Here is a 24,760-nt window from a genome sequence, read left to right on the forward strand (position 1 = left end):
GTTTAAGTATAAAGCAACTTTTCAATGCCGTTTTAATCCCAATGTAGTTCTGATATGCAACTATGCAAGCAACCTTTCACATTCTAAGACATTTAAATCCCAATGTAGTTAATAAATTATAGTTTTTTTTTAACAACAGCTTTTTCTATATAATAATAAAGTCATATTAATCTCTATTGTGTATTCACACTTGGGCGGGAGTTTTTGGCTCTAACACGGTTCCCTAGGGGTGTGACTATTTTATATAGTAAGATAAGATAAAAACAAAATCCTCAACTTAACTTCCCACAAAAAATCCTCAAATTTTAATATATTGTTTTCTACTTTCATATTCATACTATAATTCTACATTAAAATTTCTATTCTAATATTGTAAAGTAGTGGAATACAATTCCTAATAGAATATAGTCTTTCCTACTTTTCTATTCGTACTACAATTCTACATTGAATTTCTATTCTAATATTATAAAATAGTGTAATATAATTCATAATATAATATATTATTTCCTACTTTCCTATTCGTACTACAATTCTACTTTAAAATTCCTATTCGTAATACAATACAACAATATTAAAATTCATATTTCTATTCAACAATATTATCTTATTCATTTTCCGGTTAAAAATTATATTCTCAATTATTAGTTTTATAATTCTCCGTTAATTCTCTGTTAAATTTACTAAATTTCAAATTCTCATTAAAACTCAACTGCCTGGCTGAATTATTAAGATTTAAATAGAAAATTCTTAAAAATATGCATGTTGTATCTTCCGACAATCACATAGAAGAAACGTAATTCCATACAACACTAATAAACCCAGTTAAAATCAAACTCAATCTCCCAACTCCATGTTGTACTCAAACACTCCTAAATCATCTATAAATATAGCCCAAAACCCAGCACTCCATCACAGAAATTGGAACAGAAAATTAAGGAAGAGTAATTTGGAGCTTGGCTTTTCAATTTGGAGCATTCCATTCTATTACCTTTACGGCCCGTTTGGTTCACGGAATAGGCCGGGAATGGCATAGCATTCCCAGTAATAGGCCTATTCCTTTGTTTGGTAACCATGTTTATTACCAGGCTTAATATTCCTAGTAATCAATCGTTATGCTGTGCATCCGGTTGCACCGTACTTGGTGCATCCGGATCCACACGACGTCGTTTAGGGAGTAACGGTGCCGTTAGTGGCACCGTTTCACTCCACCAATCAGATATTTTTTTTTTTTAAATATAAAACAATGCTCCTTCGTTTCTTCTCCACTGCATTTCACTTCCCGCACTCCATTCCTTCTCCAACACGATACCCTCCGTAAACGCTTCAATCATCTCCATTTCCTTACCATTTCTTTAGCATTTTCTAGCTTTCAAACACACTCGTCGTCGCTATTGTCGCCGGCGTCCGATCATCGCGTATTCAACAGCGCTTTCTCTGTAAACCAGAGCTCATCATCATCCTATAACAGGTATAAATGCATTTTACGTTGATACATAATGCATTTACACAAAACAAGCATTCATTTTGAGTATATATTTATGAAATTTTAAACTAGGGTTTTATACTGTTTAATCTTGTATGAATGTATAGTTATTTGATTATTAACGTGTATGGTTATGATTATGGGTTTATGAGTATATTTATAAGTTTATGGAACTGTAGTTTTACAATTTTGGAAGTATAGTTGTACATTTATGGAATTGTAGACATACAGTTTTGGGTGTAGTACTCTGTTAACCTTACTCTGTGCACCAAACTGCATTCATGCCTTCTTAACATAATTTGCTTTGTGCGTATACTTATGGAATTGTAGTTTTACAATTTTGGAAATATAGTTGTGCGTTTATGGAATTGTAGTTATAGAGTTTTGGATGTAGTACTCTGTGAACCTTACTCTGTGCACCAAACTGCATCAATGCCTTTTTAGCATAATTTGCCTTGTAGGTATGCTTATGGAATTGTAATTGTACAATTTTGGAAGTATAATTGTGCGTTTATGGAATTATAGTTATACAGTTTTGGATGTATTACTCTGTGAACCTTACTCTGTGCACCAAATTGCATTCAAATCCTTTTTAGCATAACTTGCCTTGTGGTATACTTATGAGATTATGGAATTGTAGTTTTACAATTCTGGAAGTATAGTTGTGTGTTTATGGAATTGTAGTTATGAAGTTTTGGATATAGTACTCTGTTAACCTCACTTGATGTTTTTTATTTGCAGAAATGGATCAGTCAGGTGTGGCAGATGATTCTACACTTGGTCAATTTGTGAAGTCTGTAAAAAAGAGAACAACCAGAGCAGTATTGAGCTCACAAGCTGCTGAACTCACCCCTGCCCAGGAAGATCAAGCAGAGCCTTCGACAAGGCAACAACCAGCAGCTGTAAAAAGAAAGAGGGCACCACCACAAAAGCGAGAGAGAGTACGGGACCCTGATGTGAACTACTTCAGTACACGAATGGGTCCCAAGCAAATGTATGACCTTGTCCAGCGTCTAACACATGACCAAAAGGATGCTGTGATTGATATGGGTTTTGGAGGGCTGCTGCACCTACAATTTTCAAGCAATTACTCACAACTTGTTGAGTATCTCCTGCAAAGGTTTGATGTTTTCAAATCAGACTTCATATTGGATGGTGACCATCTACATGTCGGTGAAGAGGATGTTGAATACATCTTGGGACTCCCCCGGGGGAAGAGAGATGTTGAGGAAGGTACAAAGAGTGAGGAAAATTCTACAGCTGCATATAATAAGGTCCTGACTGAGTGGAGGAAAAGATGGAATGTCAGGTCAGGGTCACCCATAACAACAAAGATGCCTGATGAAATAATCAGGAGAGGTGACCATGGAGATGCCTTCAAGAGAGACTTTGTGGTGTTTGCTGTCTCATCTCTGCTCCGGGGAAATACTGGAAGATATGCCAACTATCGAGTTATCAAGTCATTGCTCAACATCCGGTCAATCTCAAGACTTAATTGGTGCAAGTACACGTACAATTCTTTAATTGATTCGTATGACATTTACAAAGACTCTCCTACCAGATCCTTTGGAGGTCCAATGGTATTCATCCTGGTAATATCCCATTATACATAAAATGTTCTAATTATGTAATTATATTCATGCAATTATGGAATCATAGATATGCAATTCTGTATGTGTGGTTATGCCCTTATGGATGTGTAGTTTTGTAATTGTGGAATTGTGGTTTTCCAATTATGGAATAATAGTTTTACAATTATGGAATTATAGTTATTCAATTATAGATGTGTAGTTTATGGATTATGGAATTATAGTCATCCAATTATGGAATTATAGTTATGCAATTATGGAATTATAGATATGCAATTCTGGATATCTAGTTTTATAATTATGGAATTATAGTTATGCAATTATGGAATTATAGATATGCAATTCTGAATATGTAGTTATTCAATTCCTTAACATACTCTTCTGTACTTCTTGAAGCTCTTCTACTTTGACCGAGTACAGTTCAGAGGCATGACCGTCAACCGCACATTCCCAGCAATAAAAGCTTGGACAAAAAGCCTTGTACGCAAGCGAGTATCGGCTGAGATAAAATCAGGGGGTTTTGGTAAGGGCAAAGTTATCCCTCGATTTCAGAGACCTACTGCCATTGCATCTACATCATCACCCCGACCTGCACCTCCTCCTGCTGCAATACCAAGGCCAGTGTCCAGCCCTGCTGCTACACCAACTATTCCAGCTCCATCTGTGCCTCTGACAAATGTTGACCGAGTAACAAATGTGCTTCAACGGCTTACAGCAGATGTCCTTGAGTTCGGTCAGGTCATGTCTGACATTGGCAAGCAAGGGGCCCCGGTTGAAATCATGAAGAGGGCTTTTTCAGGAATATCAACAATGCTGAGTGCTGCAAGCACAATTCAACCGACTCCTAGCCCAACTGCCTCGCAATTGGATGACATCTTCTTCGGAAGTGAGAGCTTCACATCAGCAGTTGATTCTCTGGTAGCAGCCTTTGAAAAAACAAGAAAGGAAATGGAAATAGAAGTCCCATCATTTGAGCTACTTGGACGCTCTACACCAACCCCACCACCATCTCAACAGCAGCCTTTGGACACCTTGGTGGATAACATTGTGAGGAGTGCAGGAGTATCAACCTCAACAGAGAAGGAAGCAACTCCATTACTAATCAGAGTGCCATTCGAAAAGTCCACCACTCCTACTACCCCTGCTGCCCAAACTGCTGCTGAGATTGATGAATTTGATAAGTAGGTTACTGCTTTCTTATGCAGATTTAGACTATAAATATGGTTTTCAATTCATCAATAATTATGAATATTAAGTTTGATTAATATGAATATATTCTTATTCAACTAGTGACGTTAATTTCTTTACAATTATGGATATGTATTTCTCAAATTATGGACATATAGTTTATAGATTATAGAAATGTAGTTATACAATTCTGGAATTATACTTGTGGGGTTATGAACTGCCTCTGTTTTTTTCTGGACAACAGGGCTATGGATGAAAGTGAATCTGATGTTGAGGATGTTACTGTGAGAAAGAGACCTGTGCGCAAATTCAGGAACATCCCGCTTCATTTGAGGTCACCATATTGGAATAAGAACAAAGGCTCCATCAATAATGCAACTCCCAAAGAAAAGGTTTTTTCAAACTACGCATTTTTGGAAGCCTCAAGTGAGCACCCGGGAGGGTATGTTTCCATCCACCAATTTTACTTAAATTTTATTCATTAATTTATGTTCTTATATTTATTTATTTACTGTATTGTAGAGAGACATTGTTCAAATATGGTGATTACTACTTCACAAGGGATGATTTTGCAACTATGTGCAACGGTGAGCTACTGAGCAGCTTCCTAGATGTCTGGTCCCTACGTTTTACATTGCTGAACATGCCCCGTGCGGTTGGGGAGACAAAGCGGGTCTACTTCTCCACCCTAGTACATGTAAGTGTTCACAAATTATGAATATATAGTTTTTAGATTATGGATATGTAGTTATTCAGTTCTGGATGTGTACCTGTGAACCCCTGGTTTTATAATTTTGTAATTCTGGAATTATAGTTATGCAATTATAGAACTATACTTATGCAATTATGGAATTGGTTATATGCAATTATGGAATTATTGATATGAAATTATGGAATTATAGTTATCCAATTATGGAACTATAGTTGTACAATTCTGGAAATGTATATATATATATAACTCTGTATGTATAACTTTAACATTTTCAACAAATATTATTTGGATTATGACTACTCATTCCTGCATTTGTATGTGCAGCTTCAAATTGATCCCAATGATCAGTGGATGAAGGATCTCCCAACTCACATAAAAATGAAGAATTTCAATGAGAGATTGAGCTATGAAATAACCAGCTTCGGGAACCTAGACATCAGTGATGCAGATCTGGTAAGTTCTATTACCCATGTCCAATTTGACTTTATCATGTCCAAAAAAATACTAACATTGCTTTAACTTTGAATTGGAATTAGATATTTTTCGCAGTTCATCGCCATGGTCACTACTTCTTGGTCTGCTTCAATGTGAAAGAACATAAAGTACAGGTCATTGACAACAAGGAGTTACCAGCTGGTGTTTCGGAGAAGGACAAATATGGCAACTGCCCACACTTATTGGTAATTTTGATAAAAAAAAAAACTTGACATTCTTACCATTACCTATCTATTGACATAAAAGCATTATCAACACTAAACTAACTTTTCTGACCAGATTGAAGCATTCAGTGGTTACCTTAAGGCCGAGTGCCACTCCTTGTATGTGAAATTGCAAAAAGTTGATATAAAGTACCTTAAGTTGGACTGGGCAAACACTGAAAACGTCACTGATTGCGGGATCTATGTACTCCGTCATATGGAGACATTCCGAGGGACTCTACAAGACTGGCAGCCAGGATTCAAGAAAAATATGCGCTTGAATGTAAGACTACCATACATATTATAGTTTCAAAATACATTAAAAAATAAATAAAACTGTGAATGACTAATTACTTAATGTTCTTTGTTTATAGGCAAGCTTCATGTGTGAATTGCGAGCGAAATATGCTGCGAACCTCATAAAGTGGAGAATGAATGAAGTCAGGGGGAGGTTCTGCAAGCGGCCAAAAGAGTTTCGAAGAAGAATTGAATGAATATTCTTCAACATGTTGACTGAATTCTAAACAATTAGAAAGTTTTTGTGAACTACATTGACAATGTGACTTGTATTTTGTGAATGTAGATGCATGATGTTAATAGCTAAATAACAATTTACATCTGATCTATGCACCTCTTTCTCTTTTCTCTTCTTTTCTTTTCTTTACTTTTTTTTTTTTTTGTTTTCATGTATCAAATCTATAATTGCATGACTACTATAAATCCAGAATTGCAAAACTATAGTTCCATAATTGCATAACTATAATTCCATAATTTCATAATTATAATTCCATAATTTCATAATTATAATTCCATAATTGTATATAAACAATTCCACAATTGCATAACTATAGTTCCATAATTGCGTAACAATAATACCATAATTGCAAAACTATACATCCATACTTGCATAACTATACACCACAATTTCATAACTACAAATTCCATCACAATGGGGACTACACATGCATAAATGCATAACTATATTTTCATAATTGAATGACTATAATTTCATAATTGCATACCTTTCATAATTGCATGACTACAATTCCATAATTGTATAACTATAATTCCATAATTTCATAACTACAGTTCCAAAATTGCAAAACTACATATCCAGAATTACAAAACTAAAACTGTATAATTGCATAAAATCAATGATAACAACTTGTATTTCTCAATCTACACCTACATTGTCATCTAAACCCTTACTAAACTGAACAAAATCTGAACTTGAAGAACTTGGATGTACAAGGTATCCATCCCCAGCAAGCTTGGATATGTTTTCCAACACCAAAGACTGAACAGCACCCTTTGTACTCAATGCAGCTTTATTTGCAGCACTCCTTCTCCCCCTTGCAAGACTGTACTTCTTTTCAATAACACCACTCCTCCTTTTGTTACGCTCACCTTTCAATCTCCGACTTGAAGGATTTTGAACACCACCACTTGAAGATGAAACACCACACTCTTCAATATGCACATGCCCAACCTCGGCTTCAACCTTTTTCTTTACATCATCAACAGCCTCGTCACACAGTTTCCTCGCTACGCTGCTATCTTGACTAGACATAACTAATCTTTGAAATTTTCTACTAATATCGAACACCCAAATTGATGGAGGAACACCAACATTATAAACCATAGAATCAATGTTGACATTCCTACCATCAATAACCTTTTTAGTCCATCTTTTAAGTATATATTTGTCGGGAATACTAGAAACACAATGTACGTGAAGAATGCGTATACAATGACAACATAGAATTCCCAACTCAGACATCAACTTGCAACTACAAGAAATGTCCAAGTTGGCTGCGTTAAAACTAACCTCATGGCTTATAATATCTATATCTGGCCGCCACACGTGATACTTCTGTTGACGGCCATCATTCAACACCATCTCTTGATGACACGCACTGCCTTTCATGAATTGTTCCTCAAACAGAAAATATATCTCAATCGTGTATACCTCTCTAGCATGTGAAAGAAGTTTCACATGCTCCATCATCATAGCGGGTACCCCTTGAGCACACCGAAAGTCTTCACCGTTCTCTTTACTTCTCCATTCAGAAATTACGCTTACAAACGATGAATAGAAATCACAAAGACCCGCTGTCTTGGACAACCTTCTAGAAATCGAATGATTTGTAGTTTCACTCCTTTGTGATGATAGAATGCCCCCAGAAAAATAGTCCTTGTTAAATGCTGGACACCACTTCTCCCTACAGTCATATAGCTTTTCTAACCAAGTATTCTTGTGACATTTATAGTCAGTCACCAACCTGAAAATGGTAAGACAAAATCCCAAATGATTATGAAGCAGAATATTAACAAGCAGCATCACCACATCTAACACATACTCAGAATTTCTATTGCTCTATATACATAATTGGAATACTATATGTCCATAATTGATAGACTATATATCCATAATCCATACTACTACATTTCCAGACACCACCAGTAAGTTCAACTGCTATATATCCATAATCGGTATACTATATATCCATAATCGGAATACTATATATCCATAATCCATATACTACATTTCCAGACACCACCACTGCTATATATCCATAATCGAAATACTATATATCCATAATTGATGCACTATACATCCATAATTACAAACGTAATGCAATAAAAACGATTAATTACTAACATACCTTGTCCAATAGAATTGAAATTCAGCTTCGGTCTCTGTGTATTTCAACACGTAGTTAAACATATCCAAGAAATCCTTATTGCTCCTTAACGTCTTGATATGCTTCTTTGAATTCTCACCGATATGCCATATGCAAAGACGATGACGTGATGTTGGAAACACTTTAGATATAGCAGCAGCCATAGCTGCACATTGATCTGTCATAATAGTCTGTGGAGACTTGCCACCCATTGATCTTGAAAACACTTTAAACAACCACACAAACGATTCTATCCTCTCGTTCATCAAAAACCCGCATCCAAACATTACATTCATGCAATGGTGATTCATCCCTACGAAAGGGGCACAAATCATATCGTATTTGTTTGTGCGATATGTCGTATCATGCACTAACAAGTCCCCAAACACCTCGTAATCTCGTCTCATTTGACCATCCCTCCAAAAAAAACTGCACAACCTTGCATCCAAGTCAAGTTCAAAATCAAAGAAAAAATCAGTCTCGGTAGACTGCCTCCTCCTAAAAATTTCAATTAAAGAGTTAGAATTCGTTCCATCCAATCGCTTGACAGTATCCGCAGCCATTGAATTATAAGCATCTCTACTGGTGAAACCAACTAAAGGGGACCCCCCCGATTGGTGTTTTAGGAACCTAATACCATCTGCCAATGCAACACCACTGTCCTTCAAACCTTGTAAATATAAGAGCTGATTATCTCCGACACTCCTATGTGAACGAAGTAGATGACTCTTGTTGAACACACATAACTCATGATTGTGCACTTTCTCGTGTTTCGTAACTGTCCACAACCCATCATCACCCACGTCAAATTGAACAAACGCTCCACACCCTGTCCTTGTGTCAATTTTGGAATAAGCCTTAACCCCACTGTTAGCCTTGTAACCAGCCTTAGAACAACAAAATTTCTTCATTTGAATTGTGTTCGAAGATCCCTTGTATCGTTGATGACCCTTCCTCACACTAAAACCAAGTCTATATGCATAACTGTTATACACCTCAAAAGCCTCATCAGCATTACTTACTACCAAACCAACCAAATCTTGATCAACTGCAAATATAACACAATAATAACCATTTCCATTAACACATAATTCCTAACCATAATTTGCTAATTAAAAGGTAAACCACTATGAATAAACCTGGAATTGATGAAGATCCATCAACATCTACATCTACTTGATCTGAACTCACTGAACCATCCACAATGCCTTCACTAACTACATTATATAGACATGGTGAACATTAATTCAAACAGTTCATCAAACAGAAAAAACAGAGTGTCTACAGATTCTGTATATATAGTTATATGATTATGGAAATATAGTTATACAATTCTGGATACACAGTCGCAACAAACTGCCAAAACAGAGTACCCCTAATTCTGAATATATAGACATGCAATTCTGGAAATATAGTTATGAAATTATGGAATTATTGTTTTCAAATTCTGAAATTGTTGTTACACAATTATGGAAATTACTTACGTGATTTTGCACAACTATTTGCAGATTCTAGACACAAACATCACTGCTAATCACATAATCATACAAAAAACCAAAAGGAACGATTGCAAAAACAATAACAAGATCACCTTGAATCGAATGCCAATCATCAACTGCGGAATTCATCTGCTCTGTTCCATCCTCCATCTATCAATCACTTCGTAATTCCCGATTTCGATTTGCGATTGCGATTTGCGAATGCGATTGAGATTGCGATCGCGATTCCGGTGATATCGAATGCCAATACCACAGCGAACAACTGCCAACGATCGAGTTTGAAACTTGGAAACAAACTCAAAAGGAATTTGGAAGTAAACGCCGTTAACGGAATTTTTTTTTTTTTTATAAAACCCCGCGTCATTAGGCTAAAACGACGCCGTGTGGATCTGTATGCACCATGCATGGTGCATACAGATCCACAGCATAATTTGCGCCTAGTAATAGCCTATTACCTCAAATAAGGTAATAGCTATTACTATGCCCCCCCCCCCCTCTGGTATTAACTTATTCCTAAGTCCTCAGGAATAGATTATTTTTTTTTCAATTTTAACCTTTATCATTTTCTGCGTTCTCTCCCCCATCTACGATTCGTTCCCCAATTCTTTTCATCATCAGCATTAATCAAACAATTTCTTCAGGCCATTCTGCATAAATCTTTGCAATTCTTTCTATCATCTACATCAACATCAAATTAAAGCTTCAAACAAAGGTAATTTTCTGAATTTTATTTTTTACAAATTAATTATTATTAATATTTAATACTGAATATTCATAGTAAGTAATCCATGTTCCTGGGTGAATTAAATTAGCATTGCATCAAGAAATTTGTAACAATCAATTCATACAACATCATTTTTCAAATGATTATTATACGATCAACAATAATAAAGAATACTCATAATCCCATGCGTTTCATTACTCGTGGCCAGAAGATGGTGATAACAATATTATTTTGCATGAAAGCATACAACAAAATATACAATTATCATAAACATCCCTCAGGAATGTTTTAGGGAACAAAAAACTTCGTGTTTTTTTATAAATGTCAGAAAGCTAACCCACATTGTTCAAAATCATCGTTAACAAAGATCACATCAAGTGCCTAATTTTCTTGTCCTTGAACAGAAGCTTCCAACAATGAACTCTCTTTAATTCCTTTCTCTTTTCTTGTTAAAATTCTTAAATTCCAAAGAATTTGCATCAACCCACAATTCACCTATTCCCAGAAGCACCGTTAGTAACGCTGCCGACGAACCATGTCGTCCTCTTTTGCCGTGCCGCTTCAAGTGGTTTACATAGCCATGACTTCTCTAATATATATATTTTTTGATCACTAACAATGATAGAATGATTAAACAAATTAATTCTCACGCTTTTAGAGATAATTATGTGAAAAGGCGTGAGGGAGATAGATAAATTAATCACTTGTAATTCCTTGTCTGCTTGAACTAATCGCATCTCCTTGTATAGTGAAGATAGGACTCTTAATTATCTGACAAGTTGTTGTAGAAAGACTCCTTGAATCAAGGATAATCTCTTATCTTGAACAAAACTCCCTGATGCTTTCAAATTCAGTTGTTCTTTCACTTATTAGTAATATTTGTGTATATATATGTTAATTTTTATACAATATTGTAGTTGCTATAGAATAACATTATTTAAAAACATATGTAGTAGTAGTAATAATATAATAATAATAATAGCCCGCATGGGTAGCTCTATTGGTCATAGAGGTGAAACTTTGGAAGAATGACCAGGGATCGAGTCTCACTAGCGGCAGTGTGGGAGCAACCTCTCAAAGTGAGGGGGGTTCCTTGTGCGCAGTGAGCACCGGTCTAGCCTCTATGGTTCATGTTCAGTTAAGTCACCATGATTTACATCCTCCCAAATGCCTTGCTGGTGTGTTAGGGTTCAGCCTTTTGGAATAATAATAATAATACATTTTTGTATAGGGGTATTTATGTCTTTTAAATTCATATTCCATTTCTATTCCTTAAACCAAACAAACACTGAAATAACATTCCTAAACTCTATTCCTTCAACGAACCAAACAAAAGAATACAATTCTTATTCTATTCCTTGCCTATTCCATTCCTTATGGAATACTATTCCTATTCCTTTAAAATTCATTCCATGAACCAAACATGCTGTTAGTTTCTATAGGTGAAGTAAGGATTACAAGTTTTTTTTTTTTTTTTTTAATTGATTATGCAGTTTATGTTTTTTTTTAATGTTACAGTATAAAATGCTATATTCATGTTTTAGTTTCCTTTTATATTTATTTATTAATTGTTTTCTATTATAGTTGTTTCTCTTGAATTTCAACATTTTGCATTATTAGCATATGTTACATACTATTAGTATAGGTCAAATATTAGATGAGTTGACCACATCCTTAGCCTATTGCATAGGAACTATCTTCTAATACTATATCTTGTTAATCCTATCTCATTAGTGATATTTGTTGGGTAATAAGGTGGAAAATCTCAAAATAATAATCCTACAGAAAGATTATTATTCTATGGGGAAAACAGAAAAACTAGGAAGGAAAAGGTGGAAGAAATCTTGGTAAGGGTTAGCACGAGTTGAACAGATTGTTCTTTTCCTTAAAACCTTATTTACTACCTCCCACAAGTGCTAGGAGCGTTGTAGCATAGGTTTCCCAGGATAAAACGTGCTACGATTCTTTGTTTAAGCACCTAAACAAAGAACCCAGCAAACAAAGCAAAGCAAGAACACAGTTTGCTAAAGAAGAGAGTAGAAGCAGAGTTTTGAGAAGCTAAAAGTTACTGGAATTCCTTTGTTTTTGGTTCTGTGTAAAATGCTTCTGCCCTACCTATCTTTATATAGGACTGTTGGAGGGATAGCAATCAATATGGCCATTAATTGGTATTAAAACCAATTGTGTAATACCTGTAACAGCCACCCACTAACTAGGATTAAAACTCAGATTTAAAATTTGAATCACTAACTAGGATTAAAACTCAGATTTAAAATTTGAATTAAAACAGTATTAATTTCGTAATCTGCACAACAGGCTGAACTTTCGGTCTGAGATATGTGTGATACCGAAGTTTGGCATAACTTATGTTTTCCGGACGACATTCCCCCGCGCGAGAGAGCCTCTATGCTATACAATTCTACAAGCTTCAAAAGAGCTCTTGTATATAAAGGGGGCAAATCCACTTTCCAAACCAATGTGGGACAAAGCTCACTTTATTCCTTTCATTTCCCAACTCAAATGGGTCTACTTTGAGAATCAATATCTCATTCACCCATTATCCGTTTTGAGCGTACAATATATCAATCTCTTCGTCTTACTACGAAGAACCCGAATCCACTTTGACCCGACCCAAATTGAAAGTGGACCCCACTGATAATTGTACCATAAAATAGCCACTTAATATGCCATTTTAAGCTAGTTTTCCAACAATATTCAATCAATAACAAAATTCCTAAACTCATCTGGTATCAGTTAGTCAGTTTACCAAAATTCTCTCTCCCTCTCCAACTCATCTGGCTAATATGCATAAAGTATTCCAGCCAGGTATTGGTGATCATCATTCTCAATTTTATTGGGTAATAACAGGTTAACAGTTTCTGTAACACCCCCCAAACATGCTATATAAAAAGCCTTAACACATGCAGATCATACAACAAAACTAGCACAGCGGAAGATAAAACGGAAACTGGATAGAAGAAATCCAAACAGGGTGTTATGCCACGTCTACCAAACACGGTAAACGCTACGGCGATCAATCTGCAAGTGTATACATCTAACCCAAAAGGTAACAGTCTAACACTACAACGGCACACAGGCCACAAAACAAAGGTAAAGATACTAGACTACCGGCCACTAACATCGCGCTCGTCTAGACATCACCTGAAAGATACAAAGATAAACATTAGGACGACGCCCGGTCAGCGATAATGCTGGTAACCCACCAATACCTGTTAAGTATCATACATAGGTAGGGTATATACAAAAATCATTTCGAAACGGAATACATATATATAAGTGTAAAACCAAGAGTAAACACCAACACAAGACTCAACACTCATCAATAAACACCACGGGAACACATCCCAAGACCACAACGGATAACGACACCACAAGGATCAAGACACGACAACCAGCACACATGCCTAGGCATCACATGCCTTTGTGACTACACACGTCACAAGAGAGAACACACAACCACTGCTACACAAGCCCTCGTGACATCACCCGCCACGAGTTGGTATGCCTTCCTTATGCCCTGTTCCAACCTTATGGCTACCCCAACCTTATATCTAGTTCCAACCTTTACCTCCAGGACCCCTATACATACAGTCCAACCTTATTCCCCTGGGAACCGTCGTTCCCCCTCCAACAGTCCTCCAACAAAGCCACCGATTCATAGTACACGAGGTACCGTACACGCACATGACACACATGCCCGGATAACACCTGTTATCCCCCAAAAACGTGAACCTTACACAAAGGCCATAGCTCCATAATCACGCCACGGCCACCACGAGGACCGCTGCAATACCTTGGTGACTAGTGTCACATACCACTAATCGTGCAATCCAGGTAAAGCCACACACGCACCACAACTCAACAAGAGTCAAACAACGGATCACAACGAAGGTATGAAACATACTCAATCAAGGAACGGGTCACAGCCCAACAACATCAACTATGAATAACACAAGTTATCATCAACCAAACGGAAGGTACAAACCACACACACGCTAGCATTAAGACAATAAACTAGCATGCTTAACAACGGAGAAACTCAAGATAGTTCCAAGGAACACACAAGACACCTCTCGGTCCAACGAAACACAATATTAAACACTTAGCACGATTCAAGACACCAAAGTCTTACATGGATACCTACCATATAGTTCTAGACATACGAAACATCAAGAAGACGCTCAAATAGTTCCACAAAAGAACATCGGGAAGTCAAAAGACCAAATACCGAGTCAAACGAATCACGGGGAACAAATCCCATTCAAACTCCACTGTGTTCCCCGCGGGTGGACCCACGGGTAGGCCCCTACCCGTGGTTCTGCCCGCGGGTACACTACCCACAAGCCAATGTACCTGTGGGTGGGCGGCGGGTAGGGCTCTCCCCGCCGTTCCGCCCGCGGGTACATACTCTTGTGTAAAATAATCCCTTCGGGGATTTTCTTCTCCAAACACAAATTCAAGTCCAAAACATGCCAAATCTCACCCAACACAACAAAATGACTTGAATCATGGAAAATGCCAAGCAATGGCACAAAGGAACCCTAAACACAAGCTCTAGATATGCAATATCACAAGACAAATGCATAAACCCTCACATTTCATAGCAAAACACAAGTAGAATCCAAGAAATCACATATAGGTAAGCAAAATAGGTTTTAGTAGAGCATGGGTTACCTCTTGTAGACCAAAAGACTTCACTTTACACCTCAACAAGCTCCTTACAAGGCTTACTATCCAAACCCACTTCAAGATCAAACCAAAAGATCATAAAGATCCTACTTTTAAGAAAAAGACAACTAAGATGGAACCAAAAACACAAGATGGACTTAGATCTTACCCTCCTAGATTCCCAAATAGGTGAAAGGTTGAATCTTGGGAGCAAATCTTGGAATCTTGACAAGGGTCTCAACTTGGCTTGGAGAATAAGCTACACTTCTTTTCTAGAGAGAAGGTAGAGCTAATTTCTAGGAATTGTAAGGAATGAAATGAAGAAGTCTTCTATGTTAGGTTACAATACTAAATCTTGGTGAAAAGTCAAGAATACCCTTACTAACCTTTAGAAAGTGTAAGGAACAAGGGAACTCCCCTCAAAGCTCAAGGTACAACACAACTTTAAGGTTGACTAGTCAAATACTAGTCCTTGAGTATTAAAAATCAGGATTTTAGGAATTAATTCCTCAAATAAAATAGGATTAATTACTCAATTAATCCATGGATTGAATGTGGATTTTTGGGGTGTCACAGTTTCAATCTTTTTTAAAAATCTTATTTCAATCTGTAACTAATTTCTTTTATTATTAGGTTGATGTTGAGGCATAGTGCTGGATTGAAGAATAAAGTGATGACTTAGAAGGGTTCAAGTATTGTGTAGCTAATTTGGTGGTTGGAGTCCATGATGAAGTTTTTCTGCACAGCTCTTTAGTTTTCCATTATTTTTTGGATGTCTATTATTGGTTTGAATTCTATAATATTGTAAAGTATTGAGAATATATATACGTTTGATAATTCTTATGTTTTGTCAATAGACTATTATATGTTTGAGTTGTATTGTAAAGTATTGAGAATATGTACTCTAAACTTTAAAAAGTATATTACTAATTATTTATCATATGATTTGTATACATCATTTACTTAATCCTAAAATTAATAATCTATACTTTTACATAAAATCAGTACAACAAGGTATAATTAGTTATACTCAAAACAGTACACCATATTTGCTTTGTCCCACAGTGAAAATTAAATTTGAACATACCTTGACAAACTGTATTATATATCGTATACATTGTTGATTTGCAGCCTATGGTAAGTTTAAATATCTGCAAGTAAGAAGCTCAAATTTTATTAAACTTTCAATTTCATATAATTTATCAAAAAGTGTTTTAATAATTTTTTTCAATTCCATATAATTTGTATTGAAATTCATATATATGAATATAAAAAAAATAGAAAAAAAATGCAGGGTTTTTCAATAGTTATAGAGAAACACTTATAATGTCTTCTGTCAATACTTCAGAATTGCATATAACACAAATACACTACATACTAAATTAGTGTTTATGCTAAAAAAAAAAAATAAATAATTAGGTTCGCATCACCAAAACCACCCTATTCGGTGAGTAAAAGCACCATACAGTGTTCGAAAATACACCGTTAGGGATGGTGAGTTATATGATGTATTTTTTTTGGATTTGTTGTGTATATTTTGGTGTATTTTTGCATTTCATTGTGGTGTATTTCTCTTACACTATTGGTGTATTCTGGAACTCCGCCGCACGGAAAGATTCCGTCGCATTTGAACTTTCTTCTATATATATATATATATATATATATATATATATATATATATATGTATATATATATATATATATATATATATATATATAGAGAGAGAGAGAGAGAGAGAGATAGTAAATCTAATGGTCCTCCGAGTATTAGCCATATACCAACTCTGATCATCCGAATTTTAAACGAGCACGAGACGTCCTCCAAGTTTTAAAAAGTTACCACCAGTGGTCCTCTATTCCTCCGTTATAATTTCTGTCAAATATGCGTTAAATTGGATGGCAAACATGTCATTTCTCATTTCAGATTTCTTTAAAAAAAAAAAAAAAAAAAAAAGGAAGAAAACTAATGGACGCTAATGGAGGTCGGAACCCCTGAATCCGCGACAGAGATTGTCGAAATTTCTCGATGACTTGCGTCGCGTGGGTTACTCTGCTCCAGTGCCGGAGATATCACGCCTGCCTGGTGATTAGCGATCACCTCCCTGAGGTGAGGAGGTCCAACCAGCCTTCTTCCCAAGCTAATCGTAACAATAATAGACCAGGTATGGCCGATGCTTCTCTTTCGATTTTCATCTCTGTTTCGTCATTGCCGGAGCAATTTCCGGTGATTGCACCGTCCGATCTTCAACTAGGTGGTAGGGATCCGTCCCTGCTTCTCAGATTTTCCAGACACTTGTTTACTGTCCTTGAACCTTTGATGTGAGATTGATGTAACGCTATGTTCATAGGTTACCAATGTGAAGGTGAAGGCTGTCATGGGACTCGTACAACTGAAGCAGGAAAGATGATCAGGATATTGAACAAGCTAAGGAAAACCTCATTCCGAGATTGGAGGGAAGAAAATTGTTCAAGATGGGGAAGGAAGATATAAAAATCTGCTGAAGAAAACTTATTTCAAACGCTGGGTTGGTGATTCAAAAGGAAACGATGCTGAATCTTACCTGAGTTTTGAAGCCAACAACATAGGAAAGATGATCAGGATATTAAACCCGTTGTTGTCGTTGTCGTCTTCGTTCTTGGTTCTCCCTTGCAACCACCCCATGTGTAAACTCAGAATGCTAATATAGGTGAAAGAACAACATTGTCCTCATATTTAACGCCCTTTTGACACCAAACTTAACGAGAGGACCACGGGTTGTGCTATCTAGTAACCTAGGCATGACAGACTGGAAAGTATATATATAACAAAAATAATGGAATTTATAATCTTGAAGATTATAATTCCAACCACAATATATATATAAATATAAATAAGAGATTCAATTTTAAAAACATAATCCCACGTACCAAGAAAAAGATAAGGAACAAATGATCCAAATCGAGCAAAGCATTCTCTCCTTAAAATCGATTCTTCACTTCCAAGAGGTGCTATGAGCTGTGTGATGTTGGTTTCCTACAATAAAATGAATCAACGATACTATGTTCAAGCACTCAAACAATAGTACCTTCAGTGAACTAGAATAAAAGCTTGAACACAAGCTAATATTTTAGAAGAATGGACAGAGTTTCTGGAAGAGATAGGACTACATAGGATGGAGAGAAAATTCTAATTTTCTTGCTTCTTCATTGTTAAATCACTTCCCAAACACAAGATTATATAGGGAACGCACATAAATAATAGCATTCATGGAACATAAATCCGAATTAAATAATTGGTTGAGGGACCCTTGGGGTTGGAGATTCAACCTTTTGAGAAGAATTAAATAATTGGATTATAACATTTGAAACGGTCATACTTATTATCGTAATAATATTTACAGTTACGAAATTACAATTAATTCGTACCGACCACAATAAACTGTTTCAAAACACTTGAGTGATCGAGAAATCCGTACATCCAAAATAATCATTCGAAATTAATTGAATTGAGACCGAGATCCACACCGAAACAGTGGAGCACCGAATCGGTGCAGCACGAAACACTAGTACAAAATTGAACATAGAAGATTGATCATAGGTCACCATTGTTGAAAAAATGGTTGTCTAATCTTAGCCTAAAAATTCGCGGTGGCAATTTTATAAATAAGTGATCAATAGTCCCCTACCATTGTTAGTTGTAATGATTGCCCATTGTATATTTAATATATTTAAAAAAAAATTAATTTATAATAGACAACCGTTTCTAATAAAAATGGTTGCCTCAAAATAGAAATTGTTTTATAATAGGCAACATTCCTAATAGAAATGGTGGCCTAATATTATCCCTGGATCTAGCACTTACATCAAAATCGCATCTCAGATCTAAAATCTTCATCCGCCATCTGCTTCGATCGTCTCATCGCCACAACACCTACCGCCACCACGCCGTTGGCCTCACAACCTCCACCGTGACGACGATCTGCTGATGCGCACCACACCGTGACAACCTCGACGCAGCCACCGCCTCCAGCGCTGATCTGCCGACGCCACCACTGCTACCACCGCCATAGCCGACGTCTCCGCCCCTGCTTCAGACACCCACGACCGCCGCTCCATCGAAGAAGAAAGAAGAAGAAAGCTCAGAGGTTTCTCTCTGTTTTCCGTTTTGTTTCTTTCTCAGATCTAGATGTGGTTTGCGCTCAGATCTAACTCGATCATTTCTGACTTTTTTGGGTGATACGTTCAGAGACCATAAAACCCTTAATACTAATCTCTGACTCCCTTTCGCAGCACAAGACCACTTGCAGATGGTGGCGTTGGTTGCGGCTTCATCATCAACCTCCGGATTAACGGAGAGGAGAGGAATTTCGGCGGCGGTGTTCGTGAAGAACTGTTCAGGTACTTGATTATCCTATCCTCTCTATACAAAAAGAAAAAAACAAATTGATATGCATCTGTAGTTCTGCACTTAAGTTCTAATCCTTTAGTTGTTCAGGCACTAAAGATGGTTTGCCTGTATAACTGATATGCATCTGTAGGGCTGGTGCTATCATTTGTTTCCTTGCTGGTTCATTTATTTTTAGCCAAATCTAGTGTTGATCTTGTACAATACACTTCTTTCACTGTTTTTACGGATGAGCTAACTCCTAATCTTCCAATTAAAAAGGTAAACAAAAAATTGTACACTCCTTAATGATAATGGTACTATTAGATATTATTTTATGCTTGATTTGGCATTTCAAAATTCAAAAAGGGTGCTGCATATCAGAGCTTTTGTATAATAAATTAAATAAATGTGAATATTCTTGTATCTACTATTCATTGGGATGGTATTCTAATGGTCTGTTGCTCTGTGCTTCATTAGGATATTGAGTTCATGGAGAAGAGGATTGAGGACCTTGAGAAGAGCATGAAGGGGAGCAATGAATCCGTACTTCAATTTATCACTAGACCATCACCAATTTAATGATTTCTGATATGCTTCAATTCATCATTGATGCCACTACTTGTAACTTCTTTAATTAGCATACCATACCTGTGATTTATAAGTTAAAGGAAAGTGTTCTCACAGTATTTGGTACCATGGCAGGAAGAGATGCAGAAGAAAACTGGCTACATTGTTCTCAGGGCTGAGGGAATCTTTGATGTGGATGCTAATACATCCATTGATCAGCTATCTGATGAACTCGAGATTAAAATGCCCGAGGTAAATTGTTATCTTCCGCAATGATTGATTTGCTATGAAAATTTCAATTCTTTTATTTCCCATTAAGATCCTTTGTGATTTCCTCCTTCACTGGCCTTTATTCTTTTAATTTCTATTCAGGATCATCAATACGAAACAGTTTCTAGTTTTGTTTATGAAGCATTTGGTTACATACCTAGGACGGGTGAGAGCATAAAAGTGATACTTGTTAGAACAGTTCACTCAAGCAGAGCATAATTGATGTGTGGGCTGTAACATGTATTCCACTTGATCCTTAATACTAGTTGTTAAAAATTTCAATTCATTGTCTCTCTACCCACTAGGGTTTCCTTTTCTTGCTGAAAAACACAAATATTTTTTTCTTTTCTTTTTTTTACACTGTAGGCTTTTCTTGACTTGTTCATTCTATTTCAGTGAACATTCAACTGCAAATTTGATGATCCTTAATTAGTTAATCTAAACATATAGTAGTTTGGTTTTGAATTCTATTTTGTCGTCTGCATCTATTTTTCGAATTCTAGGACTTGGATTTCTTGTGCTACCCTGTAACTTTGGATGATGCATGCCCTCCTGGTTCACTTAAGCCAAATTTCAAATATATGCCCTTCTGCAATTTCATTGTTTATATTGCAATACATCTATCTTGAACTATATAATGGCCTAATAGGTGAATTTCAAATAATTCACATTTTTATTCTGTTTTTGATATGTGATCCTACCAGGAGTTCAGTTATGGAGATCAGACAACACCAGGCAGTCCAGATGAGATGAAATGTTTCTCAAGGATTTATATTAAACCCCTGCTTAACACCTTATGCCAAAACAAAGTCCAAGGTAATCTTTTTTCATAATCCACATTCTCACTAGAGTCTAGAGTAAGCAATTCTTTGGATTGAAACAATGTTGGAGTAAATATGTACTTTTGTCCTATTGTGTATATACTCCCACAAATTAAGAATCTATTAAAGCCTTAAAGTATCGTTTTTGGTGCACTCTTTATAATAAGTTATTGTAAACTTTTTAAGTATTCTAGGCTCTCTCGTTCAGCAATTTAGTCAGATTAGAGTCCCCTCCAATATCCAGATTGAACGGTATCCGGTGTTTTTTGTGTAAGTTCCATTAACAGACCTAGCTATATGAAGTTTGCTTTGTCTCATAGATCTGGGAGGCAGAGTCGAGTCAAATGACAAGGACCTCAAGAGGATTAAGCAGGAGATGATGAGTGGAGTTAGTTCCTAATTACTTTCTATTTTTGACTTTGTTAATTGACAAATGTGGTAGATGAGTACATGTAAGAAAAATTTCATGTGCTATGGTTTCTAGATACAGAATTTATATGAATTAGTTGAGATCTGAGTAAACAGCTAAAATCATCATCTGCACCTTTTATCTTTGATAAAATCAAATTATGAGTCATAGGTGTTAAGCATTTGTCTCTAATTTTATTGTGTGCCAACTGTCACATTATTATGGCATCAGCAAGCTTTTAATAATGGATTCAACAAAGTGTAATGTACAGTTTCATAACTTATTCTGGCTTGTATATTGGTGGTGAACTAAGCCATGTTACTATCTCATGTGATGCACTTAAATCTGCTGCTTGGTCAGAAATTTACTATGCCTAAAATTGTTTTTCCATGCATGGATATCCTCTATATTTTACCTTTGTTGTGGCCACCTTTGTTCAATGCATCAACCCTGACGAAAATAGCTATGTTCATAGACTTCTGTTAGTGTCATGTTCTCTATCATTCTTTATTCACTTGAATATAGTTAAACAGCACTTCTATGGTGAGTCTATCATTCTTTATTCACTTGAATAGGAGACATGTACTTGATGAAGTTGATTGACGTGAATCTTTTCTCCAATCATAATTGATGTATTCTTAATATATGGTTGTTTTTGGAAGACCTCAACTCAATCTTGATCTGGTTTATTCAGGCGATAGAAATCAAGGCAGCCAAGAATAAGTCTTCTTAGGGGCGGTATGATTTGCTTATATATAGGACCAAGTTCTTAACTTTTGTTTTATCCTTAAAATTTTTTTCTTCCTCTTGACCAGGTTAGAATCATTCTTCAAACCAGTTGCTAACACATCAATACCAGCTAAACGAAAGGTACCAATTTAGTGTTAAAAAGCTGTTTCTTTATTTACTAATGGAAAATGAATAACTACAATGTTTGAAAAGGAAATTAGTCAATTATTTGGATTATTATGCATCTTTGACAATTGTGGTTGTTTAAAGTCTTATGGAATCTTCATAATCATGCCTTAGAATACACTCCTATATAATCATGAGAAGTTTGAGCACCTATGTCTATATTGATGTTTGAGGGCTTCATTTTGTCATCTATGATTTATGCTTTATCTGCCTCTCCTGGGATTGGAAGAAGTAATCTTATGATATCTACTTTTTCATCATAGTATTATCTTTTCTCTTCAGTTTGCGCCATTTGCATCTTTCTGATTGATGTCTTACAAATTGCTAAGCTTCTCTTTGTTTGTTCCATAGTTACTATAGTTTCTGTAAAGTGTAAACATTGAGTTATGTGTTTGGATGGTGGAACTGTCTTAGGGACAAAATCTAGTTTTCGAGGGGTCCTCAAGTCACATGTTTTTGCAGATTCAGAAGAAAAAACTCAAATTTGTAACATATCTAATCCGTAGGGTATCTTTTTCATTCCAAACATGATTGACATAGAGGATCCAGCTTTGGATAGTTCTGTTGTGTCTTAGATTCTATATGTATGTTGTTAACTTTTACCATACTGGCTCACAGGGAACCAAATGTGTTCTTGTATCTCCGATTCCAGTAACAAAGTTTAGAATGTTCTCCGTACAAGCTTCCATAGATCATTCTCTTACATGTGCATGTATGCAGGTGAAGCTGATTGAGGAAGAGTTCGCTTTGCCCGAAAGTCTGTGGATCCCTTATACAGGGTTGCTCTATGTATGATGTTGTTAAGGCAATTGGCATGGATGTGTAAGAACCTAATTTTTAATTTAAAATTATAAATTTGTAATTTAATTTATTGTTTTTACAAATACTATAGTAATTTCATAATGGTTGTGGGAATTGCACATGAATATATAATATTAAAATTATTTTATTATTATTAAAACTATTTTTTTATTTTTTTATTTTTTAAAACAGTAACAATAGGCGACCATTCCTATCCAAGAATGGTCGCGTATTACATTTGAATAAAAAAATAAAGGACAATACGCGACCATTCTTGGTTAAGAATGGTCGCGTATACATTTGAATAAAAAAAATAAAAAAACAATACATGACCATTGACCAAGAATGGTCGCGTATTACCAACAATGCGCAACCATTTCACAATGGTCGTGTAAAGTCAATGCTTTTCCGCGAGCCTCTCATAGGCCACCATTGTACAATGGTTGCCTAATGTCTTTTACAATGGTTGCATATGTACAGTTTTGTACTAGTGAAACGTTGCAACACAAATCATTGTAGATAACTACCAATTGCAAATTATGCAATTAATGCTGCATTCAAACCATCACCTGGTTAGCACCACCTCGTTAACAGCTCATGTTAATTAGTTAGCCGAGTGGGAGCAAATTATGCTGTGCAACCGTGGTGCACATGGTTGTAAAAATGACATTATTTTGATTAAAAATGTGCATCTCACTTAAAAAAAAAAAATTAGGTTTGATTTTCGACAATAGTATTTTTTTTTTTTTGTATAATTTGAATTATATATCCACAAATTCATAACTATATATCCACAATGAATGAATAACACAAAATCCAGAATGAATGAACTAAATATCCACAATGAATGAATGAACAACATAATGCTGTTGAGGAGAATCGAAACTGATTTTTTTTTTTAAATGGGACGCGCGTTTTTAGTCAAAACGACGTCGTTTTGCATGGTGCACACGGTTGCACATCATAACTATTGCCGAGTGGTGCACATTAAGGCAATGCTAATTACTTTGCTAATTACTTAGCACTTTAGATGCTAATCTCAATTCAAAGCACTGAATGGTGCAATTGTACCAATGGTGTAATTAACATTTAGCACCAAACAATAAAGCATTATTCAACGATGCTAATTATAGAGCTTAATTAAGCTTAATCATAAAGTACTAATTCAATCGATTTCTTTCAAATAGGTTCATTTTGAGAATCAATTTCTCATTACTCATTTTTACGATACAATATATCAATTTCTTCTGACGATCAAGTCTCCATTTAGAGCAAGAAGGTGAGGTGAGATTGAAAGTGTAAGTAACAGAGTGAAAAGCTTGTTCAATACATTTTGAGAAGATGAC

At 35.8% G+C, this 24,760-nt stretch overlaps 4 protein-coding genes across 4 annotated transcripts; 3 read left to right on the forward strand and 1 right to left on the reverse strand.

The window, feature by feature from the left end:
* The first annotated feature begins 2,226 nt into the window (after positions 1–2,226).
* Positions 2,227–5,491, forward strand: LOC109148595. The gene is made up of 5 exons (XM_019296330.1): positions 2,227–3,075; positions 3,469–4,253; positions 4,505–4,702; positions 4,783–4,957; positions 5,297–5,491. Exons 1-5 carry the CDS (start codon positions 2,227–2,229, stop codon positions 5,489–5,491), a joined length of 2,202 nt encoding a protein of 733 aa, XP_019151875.1.
* Positions 5,492–6,844: 1,353 nt separating this feature from the next.
* Positions 6,845–10,003, reverse strand: LOC109148596 (protein FAR1-RELATED SEQUENCE 7-like). The gene is made up of 4 exons (XM_019296331.1): positions 9,946–10,003; positions 9,494–9,571; positions 8,337–9,402; positions 6,845–7,952 (listed from the first exon to the last, which is right to left on the reverse strand). Exons 1-4 carry the CDS (start codon positions 10,001–10,003, stop codon positions 6,845–6,847), a joined length of 2,310 nt encoding a protein of 769 aa, XP_019151876.1.
* A 7,269-nt stretch (positions 10,004–17,272) lies between these two features.
* Positions 17,273–17,833, forward strand: LOC109148726. Its single transcript, XM_019296453.1, has 2 exons — positions 17,273–17,520; positions 17,614–17,833. The coding sequence occupies exons 1-2, from the start codon at positions 17,292–17,294 to the stop codon at positions 17,754–17,756; spliced, it is 372 nt and encodes a 123-aa protein (XP_019151998.1). The 5' UTR covers positions 17,273–17,291; the 3' UTR covers positions 17,757–17,833.
* Positions 17,834–19,291: 1,458 nt separating this feature from the next.
* LOC109148564 lies at positions 19,292–23,518 on the forward strand. The gene is made up of 10 exons (XM_019296297.1): positions 19,292–19,389; positions 19,535–19,642; positions 19,879–19,910; positions 20,109–20,174; positions 20,334–20,450; positions 21,173–21,284; positions 21,610–21,677; positions 22,393–22,436; positions 22,514–22,568; positions 23,334–23,518. Exons 2-8 carry the CDS (start codon positions 19,552–19,554, stop codon positions 22,429–22,431), a joined length of 525 nt encoding a protein of 174 aa, XP_019151842.1. The 5' UTR covers positions 19,292–19,389; positions 19,535–19,551; the 3' UTR covers positions 22,432–22,436; positions 22,514–22,568; positions 23,334–23,518.
* The last annotated feature ends 1,242 nt before the right edge of the window (positions 23,519–24,760 follow it).

The sequence above is a fragment of the Ipomoea nil genome, unplaced genomic scaffold, assembly GCF_001879475.1.
Source record: "Ipomoea nil cultivar Tokyo-kokei standard unplaced genomic scaffold, Asagao_1.1 scaffold2144, whole genome shotgun sequence".
Classification (NCBI taxonomy): domain Eukaryota; kingdom Viridiplantae; phylum Streptophyta; class Magnoliopsida; order Solanales; family Convolvulaceae; genus Ipomoea; species Ipomoea nil.

What these genes read in the sequence shown, in the direction of transcription:
- LOC109148596 (XM_019296331.1), bottom strand. Translation starts at nt 10,003, where the DNA reads ATGGAGGATGGAACAGAGCAGATGAATTCCGCAGTTGATGATTGGCAT. An exon ending in TGGATCTTCATCAATTCCAG is followed by an intron (nt 9,403 to 9,493) that starts GTTTATTCATAG and finishes TTATATTTGCAG; the next exon opens with TTGATCAAGATTTGGTTGGT. An exon ending in TTTCAATTCTATTGGACAAG is followed by an intron (nt 7,953 to 8,336) that starts GTATGTTAGTAA and finishes TACCATTTTCAG; the next exon opens with GTTGGTGACTGACTATAAAT.
- LOC109148726 (XM_019296453.1), top strand. Translation starts at nt 17,292, where the DNA reads ATGACTTGCGTCGCGTGGGTTACTCTGCTCCAGTGCCGGAGATATCAC. An exon ending in GTCCGATCTTCAACTAGGTG is followed by an intron (nt 17,521 to 17,613) that starts GTAGGGATCCGT and finishes CTATGTTCATAG; the next exon opens with GTTACCAATGTGAAGGTGAA.
- LOC109148564 (XM_019296297.1), top strand. Translation starts at nt 19,552, where the DNA reads ATGGTGGCGTTGGTTGCGGCTTCATCATCAACCTCCGGATTAACGGAG. An exon ending in CTAATCTTCCAATTAAAAAG is followed by an intron (nt 19,911 to 20,108) that starts GTAAACAAAAAA and finishes GTGCTTCATTAG; the next exon opens with GATATTGAGTTCATGGAGAA. An exon ending in TGAAGGGGAGCAATGAATCC is followed by an intron (nt 20,175 to 20,333) that starts GTACTTCAATTT and finishes GTACCATGGCAG; the next exon opens with GAAGAGATGCAGAAGAAAAC.
- LOC109148595 (XM_019296330.1), top strand. Translation starts at nt 2,227, where the DNA reads ATGGATCAGTCAGGTGTGGCAGATGATTCTACACTTGGTCAATTTGTG. An exon ending in TCAAGTGAGCACCCGGGAGG is followed by an intron (nt 4,703 to 4,782) that starts GTATGTTTCCAT and finishes ACTGTATTGTAG; the next exon opens with AGAGACATTGTTCAAATATG. An exon ending in ACTTCTCCACCCTAGTACAT is followed by an intron (nt 4,958 to 5,296) that starts GTAAGTGTTCAC and finishes TTGTATGTGCAG; the next exon opens with CTTCAAATTGATCCCAATGA.